The sequence below is a fragment of the Glycine soja genome, chromosome 6, assembly GCF_004193775.1.
Source record: "Glycine soja cultivar W05 chromosome 6, ASM419377v2, whole genome shotgun sequence".
Classification (NCBI taxonomy): domain Eukaryota; kingdom Viridiplantae; phylum Streptophyta; class Magnoliopsida; order Fabales; family Fabaceae; genus Glycine; species Glycine soja.
This window is the reverse complement of record NC_041007.1, coordinates 6,652,836-6,678,407: the sequence shown is the minus strand read 5'-3', so window position 1 is coordinate 6,678,407 and position 25,572 is coordinate 6,652,836. Positions and strand designations below refer to the sequence as shown.

Sequence of the window (25,572 nt, the reverse complement as noted above, 5' to 3'; positions counted from 1 at the left end):
AAAAATTACTTACATTTTTAATACTTTAATTAGATTCTTAAAAATAATATTGTGAAATATAATTCGAACTTACTCTAGCATTTGTCTCTACATTACCTAAAGAGAACTTCCGCTAAACATTGTTACGGCCACAATATATTTTGCACATGGCACATTTAACCACGGATATCTGTGTATATTATTTAATATATTCCGTTATATAATATTTTACCTTTTTTGGTGTGGATATTCCGTTATATATTGTATTTGTTCTCTTTTTTAATGTGAAAAATCTTTTGCTTTTATATATTATTTTTTATTTTACATAAAAAATTTCAATTATTTTATTTCTTCTTTTTGGTAACTTTTACAAGTAAATAATTTATACACCGATAATACAAAGGATTTTTTTTAGAAGAATGTAAAAGACTTTTAAGAAAATAAAATATGCATTATAAAATGTTTTTAAACTATCATTCATAAATATTTTGTAATATATGTTAACTAATTACTAAATTTTATTATAATTAGTAAAAAAAATATATTAAAATAAAATTTTAATTAATTGATAATATAAAAAAAATCAGGCTAACAATTCATACCTATGAAACTCTTTTAATATATCTTCATGAAGAGTTTGTTCCCATGATTTGAATTGTTCATATCCGCGGAACATGCTGTGTTTGCGAATTTACGGTGTAACGATTTAACGCGGGGGGCGGAATTGAATTGAATAGTTGTATTGAAGTTGGGTCAATTTTTTAATATGGTCGCAAGTGGGAATATTAATAAGTGGTTGGAACAAGTAAGAGTATAAACGTCCATTTGAATGACGTCCTCTTCGCCTCTAAGGTCAATTGCCTAATATGGTAAGTGTCAAATTATATATATGTAATTGGATTTTTAATTTTAATAGTATTTGTTTTCCCAGCCTACGTTGTCAAACTTTGGATTTAATTTTATTGTTAAATTAAAATGATGAACGTCGAGATGCAAAGGTAAAGGTGGTAAAAGAAATGCATTAAATTAGAAAATGTTTGGTTGGGAGTCATTGTTTAACACACAAATAAAATTCTCATGATTAAAGTCAATTACTTGAGTAGAGATGACACCCGTATGAGATTGGATGGACTCTATTTGGCCCCTTTTGTCGATCTTCATCACATTTATCTTGATTTTCATTCTTAAACTCTCCACATGTCATTATAAGAGCCTCCATGTATAAGTTTATATGTTTTTTTCTAAAAGAAAAGTTTGTAAGGATTTTTCTAATGCTACTTTACTATATGGATCTTGAGAGGTTGATATCCGGCCTTCAATGTGTTCCCATTCCAATTATTATAAAACAAGATAATCACCGTTAAGATTCTTAAAACAAAAACTTGTCATCCTTAATATAGAAAAATTGCAAGAAAAAAATGGCATTCATGACATACAAATCTTATTTTGATATACTTTATTCATGATTCAGGCTTATTAATCACATTTTTTTACATTGTTTATAATATTTTTCACCTATTCAACTTTAAAAAACTAATAATAAAAATAAGTTTAATTATGGTGAACTATCTCAAAAATAAGACACCCATAAATCACTCTTCTTTACCTATAATAATGAGTTATTTACTTTTTTTAACATGTAACAATAAGTTAATTATTTTTTTTTCAGAAGTTGCCTAACAAATCACTTTATTTTAAATAAAATCAATGAAACTTGAGAAGTATATTTTAGTGTTCTTTTTAATATTGTTGTCTATACTTATTTTTCAAATTTTATTTTAACATGCACTAAAAATATTTTACCGTAAAACAATAATTTTACATTTTTTTCATATTTTTAATTTTTATCTTTAGTCTTTTTCAATAAGTTGATCTAACCTATATATTTACCCAAGTCTAATGTTTACCAAAATAAGTTTATTAGTTTTTCCTAGATATGAGAAAGGAAGAAGAAGAATGATTGGATCTAAAATCTCATTAAAGAAAGAGGTGAGAGACTGAGAGCAGAGAATAAATGATCCTGAAAAACAAATAATTAACATGTTTTTAAATTGTTAAAAAAAGTGAATAAACTATCATTATACATAAAAAAGAATCGGTTCACCGATGACTAGCTTTTAAGAAAGTTAACCGTAGTCTAAATCGATAAAAAAAAATATAAATAGTGAATTGATAAAATATATATTATAATAAGATGAGATAATCCTAAGATAATTTTAAATAGGACAAAACTTATATACATTATCAAATATATTTATTGACGTTATTTTCCGATTAGATTTAAAATTTTACCTCATAAATTTATATGAAATAAATGAACCTATTAAATGTCATCACACATTACCAAAGTAAAGTTTCAAATTTAATTGGAAACAATACCTACAAATCAACAATAATTTTAAATGGGATATGTGGAAACTTTTTTGTACATCGATCGTTTCATATACTGGATATATAACCTTAATTTATTAATGTCTTCTACTTTTCATAAATTTTTAAAGAGATAATTGTGAATGAAGTAAGAGATCATCATACATGAAAGAAGTAAAATTAAAAATTTCAATAAATATTCTTCGAATTTAGAGATGTTTTCTACTTAGTGTAAGGTACTATTCGCTTCTGATTTTTTTTTTCTAAAGAAATATGATATCCTTTTTTCTAATATTAATTAAAAATATTAAAATAAAAATAAATTTATTTGGCATTTTAGAGAGAAAAAATGTTTAATATATTTTATTTAATGAGTAAAATATTGATAAAAAAAGGTGTGAGGTTATAGTTTTGAAAATGCGGGAATTCCAGCAATCTCATGTCACAACTTTATAAAGAATGAATATCTATTTTTATCGTTTAAAAACTATTCAACTCAATTTAGTTGATGAAAAAGAAAATCCTAAAAGTATTTCTTTAATTTTACAAGTAGGATACATTTTTCTTAAAATTAATCAGATGGGAATGGGATTACGTGTTTTTTTGGTGTCGACTAGTAATGAGGCAGTAACGCGTAATAGAAGCGGAAAGTCAAAAGGAACCATCACCCTATCAGCCAGCTATATTTGCCTTTATCCTTTTCTTTCATTCTTCTTCGCATTTATCATTTATTTATTAATTATTGTGAGTTACAGGTTATAACTTCAACATCAAACAACACACGATATGATATGCCAAGTCTAACAACAATATGAATCATAACTTTATGATAGCGAATATTGTGACTTTAACTTTCCATGTCTTTTTCATTATTATGAATATATCATTTGTTTCAAAATATATATTGTCTTAAACACAATTTTTACTTTTAAAAACATTTTTTATTTACCATTTACTATACAAAACATTAATTATTTTAAAAATAATAATATACTCGTTTTTTAAACAAATTAAGATAATAAAATAATGAATTTAAGTATTTAAAAAATACAATTTAATAAGTATTCATTATTAATCTTTATGTTTAAAATTTAAATTAAATGACACATATTTTGAAATAAATTATTGCGTGCAAAGATTTACTGTCATCATATGTAACATCAAAATGTGTTTAGATGTTTAAGTCCAGACGTGTAAATGTTAAGGTAAAATGACTTTAAAATTTAATTTAAAAAATTCTTGAATTATTAAATATACAAATATACAGGTATTAGTCCCTTTTAAATCCTTAAAACTTTTTATGTAGTAATCAAAACGAATCATTAGTGTATCGCATTGCTAAAGAGAATTGAGAATGTTGAATTAACTAATTAAATTTAGTATAGAGGGGGGAGGCTATGATTTTTTTTTTTTTAATTGCCTGGGCAAAGAAACCCCAAACTAAGATTTAATATTATTCAATCAGAAAGTATTACATTAACATCCTCCTTAGAGGAGTTATCAGCGAAAGGAGGAATATAATCATATAATCATAAAAGCATAATTCATATGATAAAGATAGTCCTGCTTTGGCAAAAGAGTCAGCCAAATTATTTGCTTCCCTCATGATGTGTGTATCACCCAGGATTGTTGAAATTTGTGTTTAGTCTTCACAATCTCACTCACAATTTCCTTAAACTGGTCATCATAGTTTGTGTTATATATCCAGTATTTTCACAGCATCAAGGCAATCAGTTTCAACAATCAAATGATTTACCTCTTCTTCCTGAGCCAATTGCAACCCATAAAAAATTGCCCAAAGTTCTGATTTCAGGATAGAACAGGCTCGAATGAATTTACCATCACAACTGAGTTTCTAGAAAGCATTTGCGTCAATAGGAGCATCAACATCTGGAAGTTGGGGTTGGAGTGTACTAAGTAAGTCCTTACTCCTGGAAATATCTTGAATCAAAGCCCTTATATTTGCCACCAAACCAATTGACTCTTATAGAGTACAGCATGTAACCCATCCACTCTAGGAGCCTTGTAGTTTCCCATGGAAAAAAGGGCCTTCTTTATCTCCTCAATTGTAATTTTATCCCCAAAAATTCCCATTTTATGATCTCGAAGTTTTGGGAACACTCCACTAATACAATAGGGGGAATAAGGGGTATCATCAATAAAAAAGATCAGAAAAGAAATCAATTATTAACCTCTCTAAAGCTTCACCATCAGTTATCCAATTGCCATTGAGATCTTGCATAGCCTCATAGGTGCTTTTCCTTCTCACAGCAGTTTCTCCATCAAAGTAACGCGTATTATGGTCACCAAAGGATAACCATTTTGCCCTTGATTTTTGGAACCACAAAATCTCATCTTGTTTTAGGACTTGTTGGGGTTATTCAAACCAAGCTACTTTTTCTGTTTCTTCTCCAAAATGTGATCACCATTAAATCTCATCAAACCAAGCTTCTTTTTTCGCTTAAAGATATGGCCAAATACATTTTTGTTCCATTTACGAAGGGTATCTTGCAGGTTAACAATGCGTGCATTCCACTCTTCTTCATCCTTCCAGACCCCTTGAATTAGTGGTTTGAAATCATCATGCATCATCCAAGAGGCAACAAACCGGAAGGGACGTCTACTTTTATTTTCTAGCTCCCCTCTTGTGCGTCATTTTTTATGAGAATAGCCCTATGATCATACTTAAAAAAGGGCAAATGCAAGACGAGAGCATTCTGGAACCGGATCCTCCAAGCTAAATTTATTAGAACACGATCAAGACGTTTTAGTGAATTCCCTCTCTTCCATGTGTAAGTTGGACCTTGAAACCCCGCATCAATAAGCTCCGTTTCTGAGATCATCTCCTGAAAGCTAGTCTTGAGCACCCCTCCAAGAGGGATTGCTGGAACCACCACTTTGATCATGGTATTGGAGAATAGTATTGAAATCTCCAATGACTGGCCAAGGTCCTCTAACAGATTCAGCAATAGAAATTAAAGACTCCCACAACATTTTTCTATTCTGGTACTTATTTAGGACTGCCATAAACTGCCGAAAGGAACCAAGCAGGTTGATTTTTCCATCCCACTTTCATATGCACGCATTGATGGTCATTTTGAAGAATATCTACTTTCCACTGAATTCCATAAACACCAAATCCCTCCGGATTGGCCACACCCCCTCCTGAATGAAATGGCTATCAAGCCCCCACCTGGAAATAATCATTTTAGTCGAGTCTCCATAAGAAAAATTAGGGAATTCTCATATTTATTACAAATATCCTTTATAAGGGCTCTAAAACCCCTCGAACAAGTCCCACGACAGTTTTAGGCTAAAACATTCATAAAAACAATTAGTTGAGGTTGGTCTTTCAAAGACCATCGTCACTGTCCTTGACCACAACTGGGTCATTTGTACTTTCATCATGAAGTTTTCCAATTTTGCTCGTTTTTGTTTGCTTTTGATTGTGGGCAAATTCAGCAGCATCTTCGTCCATGTGGCACACAAAGCATAGTTACGTCATTTGAGTTACTACTAGTAGCATGAAATTTCACCAAGTGTAAACTCTCATCATATGAACCTTTATCTTTTTTATTCTTCGCAGGAGCACTCGAAACAAAATTTCCAACCAATTCCTTTCCAATTTGATCTTTATGTTTAATCACAGGTTGACCTTGCTTTTTGAAATTAGTTTTTACACCCAGGCGTTCTTCTCCCGATTTTCCTCCCTGCGGGTTCTTGCCCACATGCATGTTTCGGGTCACTTTGAGCCACCTGGGTGGGGTGTTTCGAGGTACCTGGAACTTTCTTTGCCATATCTTTCTGATTATTCTTCACAGAATTTTCGTTGGGCCCTCCACGCTTACTTGCATTTGCACCATTATTTCCAGAATTTGGTCTATCTTTAGTGGATATTTGGTTACCTTAGGTATCACCGTTGATTGTATTAACTGTTTGATCACCCATTGTCAGAGCATTAAAACGGGATCTGATAAACCCTCCTAGGTTTATGGAGCTACCTTCTTTATTAGCTATATTTCCGTTATTACCTCTCTTTTCATTCACAGGGTATATATATATATATATATATATATATATATATATATATATATATATATATATATATACACAAATAAACATATAAGTACTAACATAATTTAATTTATATAAAAAAATGGATACATACGTACACGTACATCATTAGTACAATATATCATTGTATAAACTTATAATATCTCTACGTAAATGGATACATATTCTTAAACTTTTTTTAATACAACTTATGCAAGAAAGAATTTGGAAGGGCCAAACAATTTTCTCAAAGAGTTTTCTATATAAAAGGACAGAAGTATATATAGTTTTCTTTTATGTTGATGATGTTCTTGTTCTAGTTAACTCTTATTAATTAACGTTAATAGTATTTAACAAACAAGACAAAAAATAATTACAGAACTAGTTAAAATGTATTGTAAACGGGATAAAGATATGACACCATATAATTTGGTTGAATGTTGTCTGTATTTTAAGAACAAACAAGGAAGGAAAGTTACAGGTTATTAACAATGGGACCTGTGAACGAAGAAATACGCGTAATATATAAAGACAGCAAAGCATCACGTGATTTTTTTTTTCGAAACTACTATGAGAAAGATAATAAGAAGATATATATTAAAGTCCGAAGTTAGAGGCAAAGACAAAAAATCAAAAGATGTTAAACCATACAATGTGCCGTTAATTCCCAGAACACGTGTCTGGAGGGACCTTAATTTCAATTTCATGTGGCCATTCATCTCTATCTCTTTAATATCTATTCCGATGTTTACTCCTTTGTCTATGTAGGAATTTCTGAGTTAATATGAATCAACACCATAGGTGTTGATGGTTCTGAATAGAAGCATATGAATATGCATAACTGGCACAAAATCTTATTGGCTATTTTTAACTACTGCATCATTGTTTGCTTCAACATGCCCAACCACCAGCTGCCAATCAACTTAAACACTATTTAAAAATATTAATAATATTTTGTTGTTTTTGCCCCCCATGGACCATGTTATGAATATCAACTACTTTATTAGCTGACTAGAATATTTAATAGCCAAAACACGCATGCTTATAGGAAACGAGTATGATTTTTTGTAATTTCATAAAACAAATACTGTAATGGTTTTGTTTTGCCAACTATATGCGGAAGGGGAAACGAAAATTATCAACTCTTAAATGTTTCATTTAAATTAAGTGATTAAAAAATTATTAAATATAATCGTTATGAAACGTAGAAATACACAAATAAATGAATAAAAAAAACCGGCCTTTATTACTCACACCCCTTTGATTCATATTACGCGTATTTCTTCTTAATTAAACATAGAAATACGTGAATATGTAGAACAAAAAACCATGTGGCCTTTGTTACTCACACCCCTTTTCTCTATTTTTGCTTCCTATTTTATTTATATTTTTTCTTATAAAAATATCCTTAACAAAAACAAGCTTTCATTGTACTTCTTTTTTACAAAACAAAAATTTAATTCTGTCAAATTGGTGAAAAACGAAACGAAAAGTCATAATGGGGTGAGAGGGAAGAGAAATGGGTTAAAAAAGAGGGAGAGTGGGTGAAGAAAAAGGTAGAATAAGAAATACAAAGAAAACAAAATTTGGGGAGTGAGAAGCGAAAAAATGGGGTTGAGAACAAGGCCCAAATCATAATGTGAAAGTTCAGAAAAAGAAACTGTATATATGAATGGCTGTTGCTAGGTGTTCATTGAACTTACAAAAATGTCCTTCGTTTAAAAATCAAAAGTTAATAAATTTAAAAAAAAAAAAACGTTTCTTCTTCCGCGCTCCTTCCTCGTCTCTACACCCAACAGTTTTCTCCCCTTCTTCGCCTTCTTCATTGTTGTTTCTTGGTTTGTAGTCTTCTCCCTCCCGCGGTTTGTGTTCTTCATTGATCTTCTTCCCAACAGTCTTCTCGCCGGCCGGCACAAGCTTTGGTTATCCATTTTTGTTCGGTCCCTTCGTCTTCTTCATTGGCTTTCTGTGAGCGTTTCTTCCGCCATCGAAGTTAGTGTTCTAACCCCATTGGCTTTGGTTATCTGTTTGAATCGCGTAAATGGCCTTAGGATAGACGACATTGTTGTTGTTTGGTGTTGGATGTTGGAGGTTGAAGATGAAGTTCTTTCGCGCGTGTGTTAGGGGACGAAAATGGAGTCTGCGGAAGAAGGTGAAGAAAGTTCTTTTGTAGTTCTTCTGCAGTTGACAGTGACGGAAGAATTCTTCCGTGGGACTCCACGAAAGAACCTTCTTCTGCTGGGTGCCCCTAACAAATCCCTATATGAATTGTTTGGATTGGGAGGCTAAGTGGATAATCTATGTTCATTAGTTTATTTAATGACCAAAATACCCATATATGTAAGTTATGTTTTATATTTTGAATAAATGATTTTTTTACTGATTTAAATAAATGAAACGTATAGTTAAATATTAGTCGCTAATCATTAAAAGATACACATTCTTTTCTAATAATTAAGATAAATTATAATTTTGATGTCTTTAATTTTTTAAATTCGTGATTTTAACCTCTTTAATTTTAATCATAATATTTAATTTTTTTAATTTTAAAAATTGATAATTTTTGTTCATGTGTTTAATCATTAACTGATAATTATAATTAGTATAATTAATAGGTTAATTATAGACTTTTTTTTAATGAAAGTTAATTATAAATTAATTAAAATCCATTAATTATAATTATTTTTTCTTTATTGATCAATGCTCTATAGACGTTGAAGTGTTGAAGTATAGAAGAGAAATAGAGTATGTTGAAGTTATGTGGAAGAGTGTAATGTTAAGAGTTAACATATAATAAATCGCGTCATCCTGCGTGTGTATTGTTTGAGTCGGAGGAATAAAACAATGAGAGCACTGCTTCTGCTTCAGCTTCAGGCTTTGACAAGTCGGGTTTCACTTTCCTCCTCCACCTTTGTTCGCGGCAAAAGCTTGTGGTTCGATGCAAATAGAGATAATTCCCAAGTGAGAAGGATATGGTCTTCCACCCCTGTTTGTATGGGCCGCCGTTCCAGCAAGATTGCTGGGAGAAAGGTTTATGCATGCTACCTGTTTGATCAAATTCCTCTGAAAAACTTCTATTTACAATGATTGATTCTTATTAAAGATGACTACAGGGTGCCCAAGATGCAAAGAAAGCAAAACTATACTCAAGGATAGGAAAGGAAGTCGTGTCTGCGTAAGTCCTTCATCAACTAACCCCCCATGCCTTTTATGTTGCATCACTTTTATTAATGCAGCCAATGCCCAGGATTTAATGATGTGAAATAGTTAACCAGATAATCCCTTATCTTTTTTTTTTTTGGTTTTTCTTTACTTTGCTGCAAGTGGAATTGATGCCTGATTTTCCTGAATTTGACCACAATCTATTCTGTAATTCATGTTGGTTCGAATTAGTGGAGTTTGTTACTGTCTCGTTTTCCGTTATTGGTTAAGAAACCATATTGTGCATGACTTTCATCATGCTGAATGACAGTGTAAAGCGAGGTGGTCCAAATGTAACATCCAACTCAGTTTTGGCTGCTGTACTTGAGAAAGCCAAGGAGCTTGATGTGCCTAAAGATATTGTTGAGCGCAATATGAAGAGAGCTTCTGAGAAAGGACAAGAGGCTTATATCGAGAAAGTCTATGAGGTTGGTAGAACATTACTCTTGATTTGATTGCCTTGGGGAAAAAGATAAGTCTGGGACAGGTATTTTTGGGTCCAGTTTTGGGGCTAGGTAAGTATAGTATGCACCTCGCCTTGTAAGTTGAAACCAAATGTATAATATATACTACTTAAGCATTATGTTGTTTGCTCAAGGACTTTATTTTTGTTTAACCATAATGAGCATGTTTGGATGGGATTTCAAGATGGTGCTTGCACTCTAGAACTTCATCCTGGGCAGTGGGCATATTTGGATCATCTCCTTTTTCTTAAGAACATGACAGTGCATTGTTTTGAGAGAAGTAGCTTCTTGTGTAGATGCACACCATTACAAGGAGTTCACTAATCTTACACAGAAGTAGCTTCTTTTTCCTCTCTGGTAAGATGGCACTGTCATGCTCTTAAGGTAAAGGAAAGAAACCAAATCCATTTTGGATAATTGCATATTACAAATAAATAACATTCAGTTTCCATTGCCATAATAGATTCGGGTTCCTTAACATCTCAAATATCTGTTTGGGCAGAAGTAAATTATTAGTTTTGTCCAAATGGATGTTTGGGCAAAATCAGTTTATAACCCATCCTCACTTTTAATATCTAAGAGATATTATGAAATAAAATCTTTACTTTTCCTTTTTTTTTCTTAAAAAAAAGCTACTAAAAAAACTTCTAGGTTCCTAGATGGGGTTGGACTCGACCCAGCCATGTGGGAATGAGTCAGTTTTTTGTTTGGACCCATCCTTGGGTACTAAATACCTTCAACTCTACCAATCTTTTGGTGGATTAAATTTTTTGGAATTTTGTTCCTGGACCTGGAATATTATTTTAACTAATATCCTTCAACATTTACCCTTCAGGTTTATGGTTATGGAGGAGTTAGTATGGTAGTTGAGGTATCAACTGACAAGATACATCGTTCTGTGGCAAAGATTAGAGAAGTGATAAAGGACTATGGAGGAAAGATGGCAGATTCTGGATCTGTGACATTTAAGTTTAAACGTGTTCGGGTAGTAAATATTAAAGCCACTAATGCTGACAAAGATCAGCTGCTTGCCATTGCTTTAGATGCTGGAGCTGAGGATGTAATTGATCCTCCAACTTATGAAGATGACACTGAAGAGGATAGGTCAGACAGTTAATGTTCTGCTATTCATTTTATTGTGTTTCTAAGTTACAATCAAATTTCCGGTCTTCATAGGAAAAAATGTGTGACCATTTGTATTCTTGTCTCTATGCTCTGTCTACAAGATAATAGGTCCGGGGCATTTGCTTAGTCTTGGTGGGGCAAACGTGAAACAAGCAATAATGAAATTATCCATTTGACTCGTCAAATCCTTTTTCTTTTACCAGTTATTGAAGAATAGATTGGCTAGTCTGAGTAAAATCATTACTTTAGATAATGTAGCTGACTTTGAGAGGTCGGTGGTACAATCTTAGATTGATAATTGGGGTCAACAATCAACAATTCAAAATCCATGGATGGAACACATTATCCACAACAGAATGCCCCAACGCCAACTCAAGCGTTATAATACCTTCTTGATTTGAGTAATGAGCTCAATGGATAATGGTGGAAATTGATTATCTGCATTGAAACCCAAGCTTCTAATATTTAAAACAAAGACTTCTCTATTGCCTGTGGTCATTTTCCGACTGCCATCTGCCGCAATTCTCATCTTACAATTATGACGGCTGGCATGGGATAAAGGAATTTCTGGTCTCTCTTATTTAATATTTAAATAATATGTTTTTGAAATTAAAGAAAATGTCAGCTATTTAAATAGATATTTATTGTTTGTTCAAATTTTCTAAATTCTGGCAAGCAAAATCAATTGAGTAATAGCTACTTACAAATTAACAGATATATTTATAAAAAATCAATTTTTTTAGGACTTATTGGATATAAGTGTATCAAATCTTACATTGGTGTGAAATTGATTGACTGCCCAGATTTGCTAACTCCATTGTGTGATCTGTATTCTGTAATATGGTTGCTTGATCTCGTAGTCTCTCACACTTAAATTAGTCTACGTACTTGGTAGCTTTGATAGGTGTAATAATGACTGAAATAAGTTCCAATCTCTGGTGTTCTGTTTATTTACACCTTTACAACAAGGAGAGGAGAGCATAAAATTGTAGCTTGCCTACTAGAATTCATTTTGTTTCATTTTGTCAGGTATTATAAAATTGTAGGTTCTTCAGAGAACTATTCATCTATACTATCTAAGCTGCGAGAGGAGGGCATAGATTTTGAGCCTGATAATGGTTCCGAGCTTCTCCCAAATACCCCGGTTGAGGTTTGTTTCTATTGGCTATTGTATATGCTATTTCATTTCTTGGATTTTCATTTCTCTTTTCTTACTTCTCCTTTTGGATTCATATAGCATACAAATGTTGACAAACAAACAATCCTAAAAGTGTAAGTTTAGTCTGTGATGTGGCCTTTTCCTGACTCTCTGTTCTGTTCTTCTGCCTGTATTGCACTTTTAGAATTTTCCATTGGCAGACAAATTTTTCCTGTTTAGGGAAGCTGTCTTGGATACTATAAATATTATTTCTAAACTGTTGTTTTCCTGATTTACATGTTACAAAATCTCCCCTATTATATTTGGATTTGACTCTTTTAAAGTAAGCGAAGGTAAAGTACATAATCTCAGTCATCAATGAGAAAATCAACTGTTGATATTTCAACACATGCATGATTTGTTATGCATCAACATGTGCACGTAACATTGACTGTTGATTTTTTCATCAATGATTAAGATTAGTTATTTTACTTTACCCTTTAAAGCGAGTTGTTCACTTTGGAGAGCCAGATCCATTATTTTTATCGTAGGCCTTCATTTTCAATTTCTTGGGATAGAGGGAAGAAAATATTAAAATATTACAAATAAAAATTAAGGAGGAAATTTTAAATTCTTTACATTCATCTCCCCTACCCCAACTTTTCTTCTCTTCATTCATTATTTCTTCTGCGTAAGTTTTAGAATTCATTACTTGTATCCTTGAACTCTTGTTGTGAATAGACAAATCTCAAGGCAATTAAATGCAACCTCAAACCCTCTTCATACTTTGTAAGGAATTAAGGATGAGACTGTTCATCCCATCGGCTGTTTGAGCATGTCTTTGTTGTATATTGATAATGATTATAATTGTTTTTAACGCCTGCATTTTACTTTGAACAGTATCTACAATTTTTCTATATCAAAAATCCTGAGTCTGTTGTTCTTGATTTTTCAGGTAGATGATGAGGCTATGGACTTGAACAAGGAACTTATGAGCAAATTACTTGAGCTTGATGATGTTGATGCTGTTTATACAGATCAGAAGTAATAATTTTTATATGTTTAAAAGCTGTTCAGCAGACAACTCAGGGTTAATCTTCGACACTGGGAGTTCCTATCACATAATGTACGGTCTTTTTGCAAAAATGAAAATAGGCTCTAAAAATTATTGGGGATTTCTCAGGTGAGAAATTTGTAGATCTGACACATGCACTATCTAATCTTTTTCCTTTTTTTTTAAGGGTGGCCAGAGGAATGCTTTCTGGAAGGGAAGTTTATTTTGAAATTATTTGATTCAAAACCGAGGATATTTAAACCATGTATCGTCTTATATGACAAACTACAAAGTCCAATAATAATGAAACAAAGTAAATCTTGATTCCTTCTGGTTGGGTACGATGATCCCGGAGAGATTTATTTGCAACCATCTCGAATTTTTCTCTACTTTCGTATATAATTGGTCTTATTACATATGGAGAAGATAGTCAAGGAACTGTTTTTTTGCTCATATTATTAGCATCATTTTTGCATGTAAACCAAGACGCTGAGAATTATATATATGTCTCTTTAGAAATTTTCAAGATTCGTTTATATACGAGAACAACCAAGATAGGCCATTGCAGGGATCTGATGTCAGTTAGAAGAGTTGGTTTCTAGTTATAAATGTGACGCACTCTGGATGTTTATTTGAAATGGCTAAAAAAAATTATTATTGTTAATGCCAAACTGGTGTATCATGGATCTGAGCGTCAAGTTTTGAGAGATTCCTTATCCGAGTCCAAAATATTCTTTAGTTTTCTGACATCTTAACAATATTCTTCTTACTGGTTAATGCTCTGCCCATTGGAACGTGGCCAGATTATGGTGCAACATGTGTTATTTTTAAGAATATACCTTTGGATTACGTGAAAGGAAATCATTTTTGAATAAGGATTTGTTGTTAGTTGTTACAGTACATGAAGTACTGTACAATGTACAAAATGCGGAGGGTAAGACGACGAATTCCATTTATAATTGCTACTTTATCATACACATACAATACATACATCATGTATCACTATCTCTTGAATCCTTAGTATAGTTGCATAATAAGTATATTGCACTAGAATAAAGAAAAAAAATAGAGTTTATTGTATAGGTGTAGTGCTTCGAAGCAGTGTTGCGTCGTTTCTCTAAGCAGATTTCGTATGACAACACAATCTTCATTGATAGAGTACGTTACTCTTTTGGAACCCAGCATCCATGCAACCCATATGGAAGTCCATAGGGGAATTTGGCCCTAGCAATCTCTTCAAAAGTGGAACCATCTAACACCAACGCAAATCCTTCTCCATTTTTCTCACTGACAATGGAGATGACTACGCCTGCCATACGAGGGAAAAATAGGCTATAAGCTGTAGGCCAAGTGTAGTGAAGAAAAAGAAAGCATCATGCTTGAGTTAAAGGAGTTCTAAGTTCTAACCATCATCTTCCTCTGTTGCTCCTGGTCGTGCCACAAAGAAGGGTTCTGAGGGCACTGCACCTTCTTCATGCCAGTTCTTAGCCTTCTTTAATTCAAAATCAAGCTGCATATATATATATATATTCCATATCAAAGCACGTTCAACTAAATATATATGTGGGGAACCAAAGATATTTCTGACAGAAAATTTTAAAGAACTGATATATATATATATATATATATATATATATATATATATATATAAATCAAACCTTGGTGAGGGTGTTGGGAAAGTTACAAGGTCTTTGTGCTCCGCAAGCATATGCATATCTGTATTTCTTCCCTAAATAATTAGGGTTTATGCTGCACATGTCCATGCCTCTCCCATGTTCATTCGGCTCCAATGCTGCATCTAATGTTCCATATGGACTTCCATCCAGTGGTATTCTAAACCGCCCAACCCTGTCAATCAATATTAAATAAACCATGATTTTAGACTATTTCCATTCATATATAAATTCACTAATAAAATCTTTAAGGAAAGGCAAATATACTTATATACTATCAAATATCAATTACCTAGCATCAGGTAGAACATCTTCACCATTAAACGAACGAAGGTTCTGCAACCTAAGCCTATCAAGAATGGTAGTATCTGAATTGTGCTCACAACAGTCAGCAATAATGGCCGTCACCCTCCCATCTTCATCTTGCTCCTCGTACGCATTTATGAAATGGAAAGTAACAAACAGAGGCACTTCCACACTTGCCACCTTCCAAATCACACATCCATCGTTAACAAAGTCCATAACACAGATTAATTAGTGAAACAAACACACAACATATCAATATATATGTACCTTTCAATCAACATAATAAAAGTTTCCATTAATGGTCAACATAAAATACTAAGTTAAAATTTCAATTCTGATAGAAGTTATAAGTTGACTTGGTGATTAAGCGAGAAATAGGAAAGAAAAATGTTTTGGGTTTAAATCTTTCATACTAACATAAACTAATAAATTAAGAACTGATATTGATCTTAAAAAAAAAATCAATTATGATGAAGAACACCACCAAAAACACCTATATATCAAAGTTTTGTCCTATCGATATCCATCATAATATGTATTAATTAGAGATAGAAAGATGAGTAATGAACTTACAATTTTCCCACTAGTCTTGCACATTACATGCATAAAAGCTCTGGATTCAGGGTGCCACTCAAACTTGTACAAAGGAGTAGGTTCAGCTTTGAGCAAATTCTGAGCACAGTACCTCAACGGCATTTCAGGCACAACAACATAATGTTGAGTAACAGGAAAAGAATGAACCCAACCAGGTGCAGGCCCACCCCTACAATTGACCCTTCCAATGACCCTCCTCTCATTGGTACCAGGCTCCATCCTAACAACAAGGTACCCTGCTCTCACCAAATCAGGCAACAACGTCAAAAACTCTTCATCCGTCACAATGGGATGTGCGGAGTGAATAAGACCCCCCAACGAGTCACTGTACTCAAACTTCCCCACTGTCTCCAACGTCTCAGGGTCTATCACTATGGACCCTTTCTGAGTCTCCGTAAGGCACACCACCCTGCCGTCGCCGAGTTTCACCACGCCGGTGTTCGCGTTGTCGGTCAGGGAAGCGCCAGAGAACAGGCTCGCCAGCTCCCCCACGTAGGCCAGGAAATTCGCAGCCTTAGGCACCTCGGAGAACTCCCTGTAACATATCTTCTTGTTCTTCTTCGCCGCCCGGTACGCCTCCGACTCGATTTGCCGGTGCCCCGCGACTAGCCGGCCGTTCCGGAAACCGAGCCTCACCAGGGTGGCGTAACCGTCGAAGAGGTGCCGGAAGTTGTAGTCCCCTATGTGCCACATGCCCGGACCATTCCTTAGGTACGTTCCTTCCTGCATGCAATTATTCATATTTATTTGGAGCATGCACCAACAATATACTTTTACTTGTTAGTTTTATAATTAATTAAGCTAAATCAATCACAAATTACAATTCATTTTTATTAAAATTATTTATTTTAAAAGTCATAATAATTATAATTTGTGATTGATTAAGAAAATCCATAGAAATTAAATTCATTTTTTTGTTATTAATTTGTTTCGATCATCTAGCTGTACGTATTGTTCATTGTGCATATCTATACTATACATGTTATTTATAAAAGGCGAGAATCATTGTCGAAGTAAACAAACAAACGGAGAAAATACGTTTGTACACTAAATTTTCCTAGTTATACTACCGTTATTTTATACTTTATAGACTCAACAAAATGATCGACCTGATGACGTCTGCATATACATGTGGTTGTATGCATCTCTGGTATCATGGAATATACCGACGACTAATGATGAGCATACATAATCAAAGATCCTTTGATGTTATATATATTAATTATTTATACGAGTTTGCGTGTTTATAGTCAGAGTTGATTAAAATATTTTTGACACCGACTTTATTCTTAATTTATTAGTATTGTTTTAATATATATTTAGTTTTTAACTAATTATAATATACTGATATTGGTTTTTCATTCTCTGACGTTATACGGGTATGATGACCAACAAACCTATAGTACTACGCTTAGGATCAAATACATAGCTTTATTGATTACTGTTACTGGTATTATATTTGTAATTTATAATGGACGGAGTAGCTCCCGGAGAAAAAAGAACCTTTTGTGTTGCGACAAGAAGAGATTTCTTGTTCTTTTTCACTTTGCTTTTGTACTTTCTATGGTAACTCGGGTAATTAATTTAATAAAAAGTAGTAAGATTATCTTTAAAAATTATGCATAAAGACATCGATGGTAAATATGGGGTAATTTGATTTGATGACCATGAATTATGAAGACTTACGATTGGTCTAATAGTAAAGGGAAAGGAAAGGAGAAAAAGGTGAGTTTAAAATTTTTTGCTAACGAAAACTAACACTAACAACTAAACATTTGTACATTAAAAAAAAAAAAGAGAGACTTACCAGCCATAATGGTATTTGCCCTTGAACTTGTAACTCTCCTTCCCATCTCTCTTGCGGGATACTAGTCCATGCAACATGGTGGTGGTGGTGGCAGTCATGGGTGATTCCTGGGCGTTCCTCGGGTGTTGGTGGGGCAATCAAAGGTAATGATGGACTTGCAACATTTGCCTTGGTCAAGTCTCGCAGATTAATATTGCGTTTCCCTTTGTAGATGCCTTTATTTCGAAGTGAGATATTGATATCAGGCATGTCAGGAACAAGCATAGTTGGCCATGAAATGGAGTTTCTGATTGAAGGCGAGAAGGTGAAAGCCATGAAAGTGGAATCTTCTCGGATTATGGAATTAATTGGAGAAAGATAGAGTAGAGAGTAGCTGGAAGAAGAAAATGGAAGGTGTGTTTAATTTGCTTTGAAGCCGTTGGCGTTTTAGATTGAGGAGGGGAATGATGCACTTATAGGACAGTCTTAGGACATGAATTGATTTGTGGGAATCTTGGATTGGTGGAATTCCTTCTCACTACGAGACATGCCTTGTTTTTTCTCCAGTCCTCACTTTGATACGTTAATTTATATGTATTTTTATTGATTTGGCCAAGTATATCAAGACAGTGAAGACACCCAAGTTAATATATTATAATTAAACTAGTACTTCACAAGTTTGAAGTACACAGCAAAGTTCAAATATATAGCAATGAGTTTATTTTTTTATATTAATTTCAGTTTTAGCTCTTATAGTTTAGATTACGTGTTATTTTGGTCTTTTAAGTTTGTTTTTATATATAAATTAAATTTCTTTATTTTTTTATAATAAACCCTCAAATTCTCATTTTATTCAATTTATTTTATAAATTGAGTTAATTAAATTATTTTAAACTTTTTTCTTTAATCAAAATATAATAAGATTATATTAATATTTATTACATTCAAAATAAAAAATCTCTCAAGGTGTAGACAATCCACAAGGTGTACAAGAATAATTTTCCTTTTATTTTAATAAAAGGTACTCCCTCCGCTCCTAATTACTCCCTTTCTCCCTTATTATTAATTTTTTTAAAAAAAATTGTTTGTCTCTTTCTATAAGATTATCTTTTAATTTTTAAATATATTAATTATTTTTTCTTACATATCTTTACTTAATTATCTCTTCTCAAGGCCCAAACATTAATGAGATCGAAATATTTAAGTTGATAGCGGAAGATAAGAAAAATATAATTTTAGAATGATAGCATAAATAATTGACAAATATAATATAATGAAATAAACTAAGGACTTTTATTAAGGGGTTTGAATTTGTTAAAATAATTTTATAATTAAGAATGGAAGAAGAGAAAATATATGACATTGCTAACTAATTTATGTTTATTAAGAAAAATTATTAATTTAGTTAAACTTAAATAACTTTTTAGTTCTTGTAAATTTTTTTACTTTTCATCCTTGTAAATTTATTTTTTTATTTTTAATCTTTATAAATTATGTTTATTTTATTTTTCGTCCTTATAATATTTTAGATAACACTTTTTCTTATTGTTCAAAGTGTTATTCAAAGTGTTTTAAAGATGACTAAAAATAAAACAAATATAATTTGTAAGAACTAAAAATAAAAAAATATTAAACAATAAGGACTAAAAAATATTTAAACCATTTAATTATTAACATTAATTTTTTTTTGTTATTGTATTGATTTTTCAAAATTACTCTTAAGTAATTAATGCATGGAGAGAGAATAATAATAGTGAAAATTTTATTTTTAATACCAAACTCTTCCATTCATCAATCCTCATGAGAGAGAAAACAATTCTTAGTATTATTTATGAACTAAATTAGTTAAGGGTATTTTGGACAAAATAATAATAAGTACAATGGATAAGTAGAAAATAATCTTATGAAAATTAAGGAATAATTTAAAAAAAAAACAATATAGTATAAAAAATAACAGAAGAAACACTTTAGAATCCTTTTTCATAACCTTTTAATAAACATGAAAATAAATATTTTTACCTTCATATTCGAGGGAACATAAGAAAGATGACATGATAAAAAATCTCTAAGTATAAGAAAAAAATAGATATTAAATTGTTTTAAAACTAGGTTTATTTAAATTAACTTGAATTACTCAAGGACTTTTAAATATCAAGATAAGATAAGAGGATAACATATATTTTTTTAATTACTTTTTAAACTATGATCGATAACTAATTTCAGTTAGTTTTTTACATTTTTACTAACTAAAAAATATGTTTGACCATTTTATAAACATATTTTTAGTAACTTTTAATATTTTTTGAAACACTAGTTATAATAACATTTTTAAAAACATTAATTTCTAATTTTTTTATATTTTATTTTTTTATCCTTAAAATACTTATTAAATTTTTTATTATCATTTTAAATAAAACATGATTTTTATTCACTTATTCATATTATATTTCACGAATTGAAAATGATAAATGTTACATTTATTTTATTTTTCTATTATTTTTAAATAATTTTTATTAGCGTATTTATTTTAATCATGGTACTAATTAAAATAATAAAAATATAATATCTACTCAAATGTATATTTTATTTATTTATTTTAAACTTGATTTAAAATATTTTAAGATATAGTATAAGATTAATACTATAATAGATAATATGAAAAATATCATAATTGAAACTAAAAAAAAGTAATTAAAATAATTTATGTAAAAATAAAAATTATAAGAGTTTAAAATTAATTAAAAAAACCAAAATTATAACACCTCAAAATATATCTTTATTCATAAAATAAAATTAAAATCTATATAAAATATCATATAAATATATTATTTTTTGTCATTATACATTTTTAGCTAGCTTGACAGTCTTAAGCTACAGTTTGAAGAAGTTGAAAAATTAGGTGATTTAATTTTTCATTATGTTAAAATTACTATATTATGTTAATAGTTTATATTAATTCGGTCTTGTTATAGTATCGAATCTTAATTAAGTAAAATGGGACTTTAAATAACACCTATAAAAGAAATTATAGCACACGTATCAAAATTTTGAATAGATCAGAAAATAAATTTATCCCATCTATATATCCTATGCATGTCTATGCCGCCTTTAGTCCTTTTTAGATTTATTCAAAAAGAACCGTCTCTATAAATGAATGTAACTGTTACCTTGAAATTCTCTATAAGCGATAACATCGATTTCAAATTTATTTTGGTTAGATATACTTAGAAGACGGAATTCAACAAAAAACAACATTTTTGTGTACACAATTAAAAAAAAATATTATTAGCACGTTTTTTTATGTTACTTTATATTCATTGCTTGCCTATTAATTAATTCAACAACTAATTTTAAATCTTAAAAAAATGATTTTATAAAATACTTCTAATTAAGAGCATATATTATTTCTTAAATAAGTTTCTTACCTTAAACTTATGGATTTTACAATGCTACATAAATTTGAGAACTCTATACAAAAATTCACTTCATTATTAAAATTGTTAAAATAAATGTTTAATTTAATTTTGTATTTTCTACCAATTCTTAACCTAAATGGTACATTTTTATTGATAAAAAATAGTTAAACAATGTAGCTTAATTATATAAGTAAGAGTGCCTGTATAAGAAATATCACATCAAATATTTTAACTACAATTTTTGTTAAACATTGCGTTTTATTTTTAAGTAATTTTATTATAGATACTCTAAATTATTAAGTTAGATTATAAACTTTCAATTAATAACTTTCAGATAATTTAACTTAATCTTCAGCTTTTAGCTAACGTTTTTTTTTTCTCTTTCAACATAGCCTAAGCCTAAGAAATCAACATTTTTTTAAGCCAAAAATAAGGAAATGATCAGGTAATTGTAAAATGCAGTGTTTCAGTAACTAGTTAATTAAGTAAAATGATTATTTAAATGATAGCATGAACCTTATTGATTAAATATATTGAGATCTACTACCGTGAGTCCATCTTTCAATTCGTAGCTAGCTAATGATTCATTCTCCATGATCGAATTTATAATTTGTGAATTGTGATCGTAGGATGGCATGTCGCCTCCAGAGGTGCATGTTGCGCATAATGCATCAACTCTTTCTTTGACCTTGAAATTTGATCGTACCAAAACCCACCACGTTTGTCTTTATGCATAATTAATATAGAATCTAATCCTCTCAAAATCAAACATGTAATTATGTTTCTGCTGTTGGCAATTAAAGAAAATTTGGCATCTTTACAACTTTAATTACTTTGACCTCAAGACGGAGCTCTGCCAAATTAACTTAAGATTTCTTTCCATTTTGCTATTCGTTTTCATTTAATTCCTGAAAAAAATTAAATATTGACACCCAGTTATTTGTATAGTCACAGGCAATTCCATGGTCTAGTTAACCATTGTATTTATCTCAACATTATGAAGTAGTGATTCTCTTAGAGAAGTTAATCGTACAAAATACTTTCCCATCTTGCTAGCTTGTTTGATGAATAGAATTGGCTACAATCCGGTCACTATACTGAAAATACTCTAACCTCATTTTGAATGAGTTTTACAAATATTATTTGATCACCGTTATTCAAACAAAAAATATGAAATCAAATTATTAAAAACAAGAAAAAAACAAAGATGAAGGAAGTTGAGGCACTGGCAACACCATCGATGATGATGAATTGCAAGCGGTCGTTGGGGCATTTCAATAGGAGAGCAAATAATGATGATGTTCTCAAAGAAATGAAGTATAATACACACCACACTTTTTTCATTATTTGAGTTATTAATTTGTTCCTATTGTTTAATGTACATGATCAGTGTTAATTCGTTACATAGTTCATACCCCTTTTGGAAAGTGGGAACGCTCATTATGTTTAGTTTATAGGTTGACCTGCATGGTTGTGCAATATGGGTCCGCATGTTGGCCACTCAATCTTCTTTCATTCAACAATCCTTAAATCCATTAACTCGATCGCACAAAACCAAACAAATGTGTTTGTTATTTGCACCAGATTTCATTAACTCCCTATTTTTAATCATTATTGTATATGCTTAAGCAAAACGTTTTCACGGGGGGAAATTGCAGCCTTCTAGTAAAGTGCCCCACGCAATATTTGTTAAGGTGTAACTTAAAGTTTCAAGAATATTACATAATCTATATGTGGGGATAAATTAATTACATCACCAATTGACCCACTCTATGTAATGATCTTTCATATTTAAACGTCTAACTGTGGTTTGCAATTGGTGGAGTTGTTCGATCAGTTGTTTTGCATAGAGAGAATATGATGAAGACCTCTGTAATTGCTTGGGTCTCTTCTTGTCCTGTTTGATTCCCACAACAATCCATAATGTACAATTTCTGCTCCAAGCGTATGTGGCAGACAAAATTAGGGTTTTCCCACAACGAAGAACAGTTAAGTTTTTATTTAGACCACGACCACGATTTATTATAAAAACTAATAATCAGTGGGTCAGTCTCCAAAACCAACAATCAAATAATGTGGGCGGTGCTGATGCGCACTGACGCACCCACCCACGTTTTGCAATCTCAGCAGCTTGTCTTAAGAATATGGGCTTAATTTCCCTAATCAAGCATTAATTAATTCTTAATTCTTAATTCTTTTATTTAGAGTTAGAACTCTATTTGATTTGTGGAGATTGCTTTCCCAATTAAACTAGCTAGATACCATCAATAAAGCATTCGATCCGTTTTTCCAAAACAAATTATTAAGTTGGCAGAGATGAAAATAAAACAAAAGTGCCGCTATTGGTGTAGTTCTGTTCAGGTGCGGATATTCCTTCTTTGTTTTAATTTTTAATTAAAGAGGAGATTATGCCACGCTTCCACATTCTCCATGTACACTGGGATGCTTTTCAGCATTTTTCTGGTTTAACATCTTCTGGATTCGATAATGACCCGTTGAACTTGATCATCAGTAATTCAAAACGTTATTCGCATACATGCATTAAGAACACTTTCACCATTCATTACTGATTAATTCACTAGTAAGTAACGTTATTTAGAATGTGTAGTTTTTTTTTTTCAAAGAAAAATTTTATACATCCAAATATACATGTATTATTTTTTATATTGATTATATGTAATTGATATAAAAAATGTCATATTTTATTTTAATTATATATATAATTGATATAAAAAATATCATATTTTAATTTATGAAAACAAAAAAATACGGATGAAATTTCAAATAGCTTCATATTTATAAAAATAAAAAACATATTTTAGTCTAAAAAAATTATAAAAAAGTCGTCAATTGAAACACTACCTTAATATGAAATTGTGTTTAAAACGTGATTTATCCATTTTTCATGATAAAATTATAAAAACAAATACCCATTTATGTGTTTTTTTTTTAAATTACCCTATTCTTGTCAAAATGCCGCGACCTGGCCGACATAAAATGGGTTCTAATTAATCTGAATAGTTCCAAAGCTGTTCCATCCATATCTTCTGAGCTATATTTAATTTAGAACAATAACTTTATTTTCTAGCTAATTATTTACGTAATTTAAATATAAGAATTATGATTCTGGTTCAATTTTAGTTTTAGCAAAATTAAATGCCTTAGTGTATCCCATAATTGTAAAATTATCAAATCGATGTTAAGTGGTTATTCAATCTTGTATAAGAAGTGGGTTATGGCGTTGTGTATTGACAATTTTTTTCTTTTCTTTTCTAAAAAAAAGCTTTTAAAAACAAACATTTTTTTTAAAAAAAATCTGTATGACTAAACATGGGCTTAAAAGAACGAAAATTTAAAAATAAAACTTCAAATAAGAAATAGAATGATGATTGCATGTAACCTCATTCGTTCTTTTACATGCTTAACAAAGTATCAAACAAGAAGTAGTTTTATAAATTTGAAAGTAGTGAGTGTCCAGCATCAATGCATCATATATTTGTCTCGGTCTGTTTGTCTCTTTGAAAACCTTGTGGTCTTGACTCTTGTGGTTTTACTATTATCCTATTATCCTGTTTGTCTCTTTTTACCAAAATAAATCTCTTCTTTTGGACATGATGATGGAACACAATCATGACAGCATGAAATGCAAAAATGGGCCTCTTCACGAATGAATCTACTCTCAGATTTTTTTGGCCCAAACTACTTATTTTCTTGAGATTAAGAGAAGGGTGTTACTTGGTGCGCCCAGCACCCATGCTGAAATGATAAAAATGTTCTTCATCCTAATATTACAAATACTCTACTTATCCGTCCGTACAGCTTTCTTTCTCCTCTGCCTACGGCCACTTCTTCATCTTCCTCTGATTCGCTTGTTCCTCTTCCGGTGTTCCTATCACCATTCTTCTTCTTCTTCGTGGTTGTGGTTCTTCTTCTTCCTCCACTTCCCATGCATTTGTAGTTTTCTTCTTTCCTTCTTCCTCCACTTCTCGTGCCACTATTCTTCTTCTTCCTCTTCAACAAAAAAATGACATTTTTCTAAAAAAATCTCATACGGATCATCAAACCGTATGGTTCATACGGAGGATTGTTAATCGGCATGGGTTTTTTTTTCATTTTTTTTGTTGAAATCATAATTAAAAACAATTAATTTGATTGCTAAAATTAAGATTAAATTGTTAAAATTAAGATTAGATTGGTGAAACAATTAATGTTATATTATATTTGTCTAACTTTAAAAAAAAAATGGAAACAAATATTTAAAAGATATTGAATTTGTTACTTATGGAAAATATTGAAATCATAATTAAAAACAATTTAAATTTTTTAGTTACAATAAATATTTAAACGAAAATTTTTAATAATTAAAATTTGTTATAAAAATATTAAAACATAATTTTTAATTGTACAATAAAT

The 25,572-nt window shown here is 31.0% G+C and overlaps 2 protein-coding genes across 2 annotated transcripts; one reads left to right on the top strand and one right to left on the bottom strand.

The window, feature by feature from the left end:
- Nucleotides 1-9,117: 9,117 nt before the first annotated feature.
- On the top strand, nt 9,118-13,720 carry LOC114415155 (probable transcriptional regulatory protein At2g25830). Its single transcript, XM_028379726.1, has 6 exons — nt 9,118-9,432; nt 9,516-9,577; nt 9,875-10,031; nt 10,903-11,171; nt 12,222-12,342; nt 13,286-13,720. The coding sequence occupies exons 1-6, from the start codon at nt 9,247-9,249 to the stop codon at nt 13,376-13,378; spliced, it is 888 nt and encodes a 295-aa protein (XP_028235527.1). The 5' UTR covers nt 9,118-9,246; the 3' UTR covers nt 13,379-13,720.
- Nucleotides 13,721-14,310: 590 nt separating this feature from the next.
- On the bottom strand, nt 14,311-18,302 carry LOC114415154 (carotenoid cleavage dioxygenase 8 homolog B, chloroplastic-like). Its single transcript, XM_028379725.1, has 6 exons — nt 17,765-18,302; nt 15,937-16,680; nt 15,350-15,543; nt 15,043-15,232; nt 14,792-14,894; nt 14,311-14,693 (listed from the first exon to the last, which is right to left on the bottom strand). Exons 1-6 carry the CDS (start codon nt 18,077-18,079, stop codon nt 14,548-14,550), a joined length of 1,692 nt encoding a protein of 563 aa, XP_028235526.1. The 5' UTR covers nt 18,080-18,302; the 3' UTR covers nt 14,311-14,547.
- Nucleotides 18,303-25,572: the final 7,270 nt, after the last annotated feature.

Coding starts and splice junctions, on each gene's coding strand:
- LOC114415154 (XM_028379725.1), bottom strand. CDS start 18,079: ATGGCTTTCACCTTCTCGCCTTCAATCAGAAACTCCATTTCATGGCCA. Junction 15,544..15,936: donor GCAAGACTAGTGGGAAAATT/GTAAGTTCATTA, acceptor GTGATTTGGAAG/GTGGCAAGTGTGGAAGTGCC. Junction 14,694..14,791: donor AGCAACAGAGGAAGATGATG/GTTAGAACTTAG, acceptor CTCGTATGGCAG/GCGTAGTCATCTCCATTGTC.
- LOC114415155 (XM_028379726.1), top strand. CDS start 9,247: ATGAGAGCACTGCTTCTGCTTCAGCTTCAGGCTTTGACAAGTCGGGTT. Junction 9,433..9,515: donor GCAAGATTGCTGGGAGAAAG/GTTTATGCATGC, acceptor AGATGACTACAG/GGTGCCCAAGATGCAAAGAA. Junction 12,343..13,285: donor TCCCAAATACCCCGGTTGAG/GTTTGTTTCTAT, acceptor TTGATTTTTCAG/GTAGATGATGAGGCTATGGA.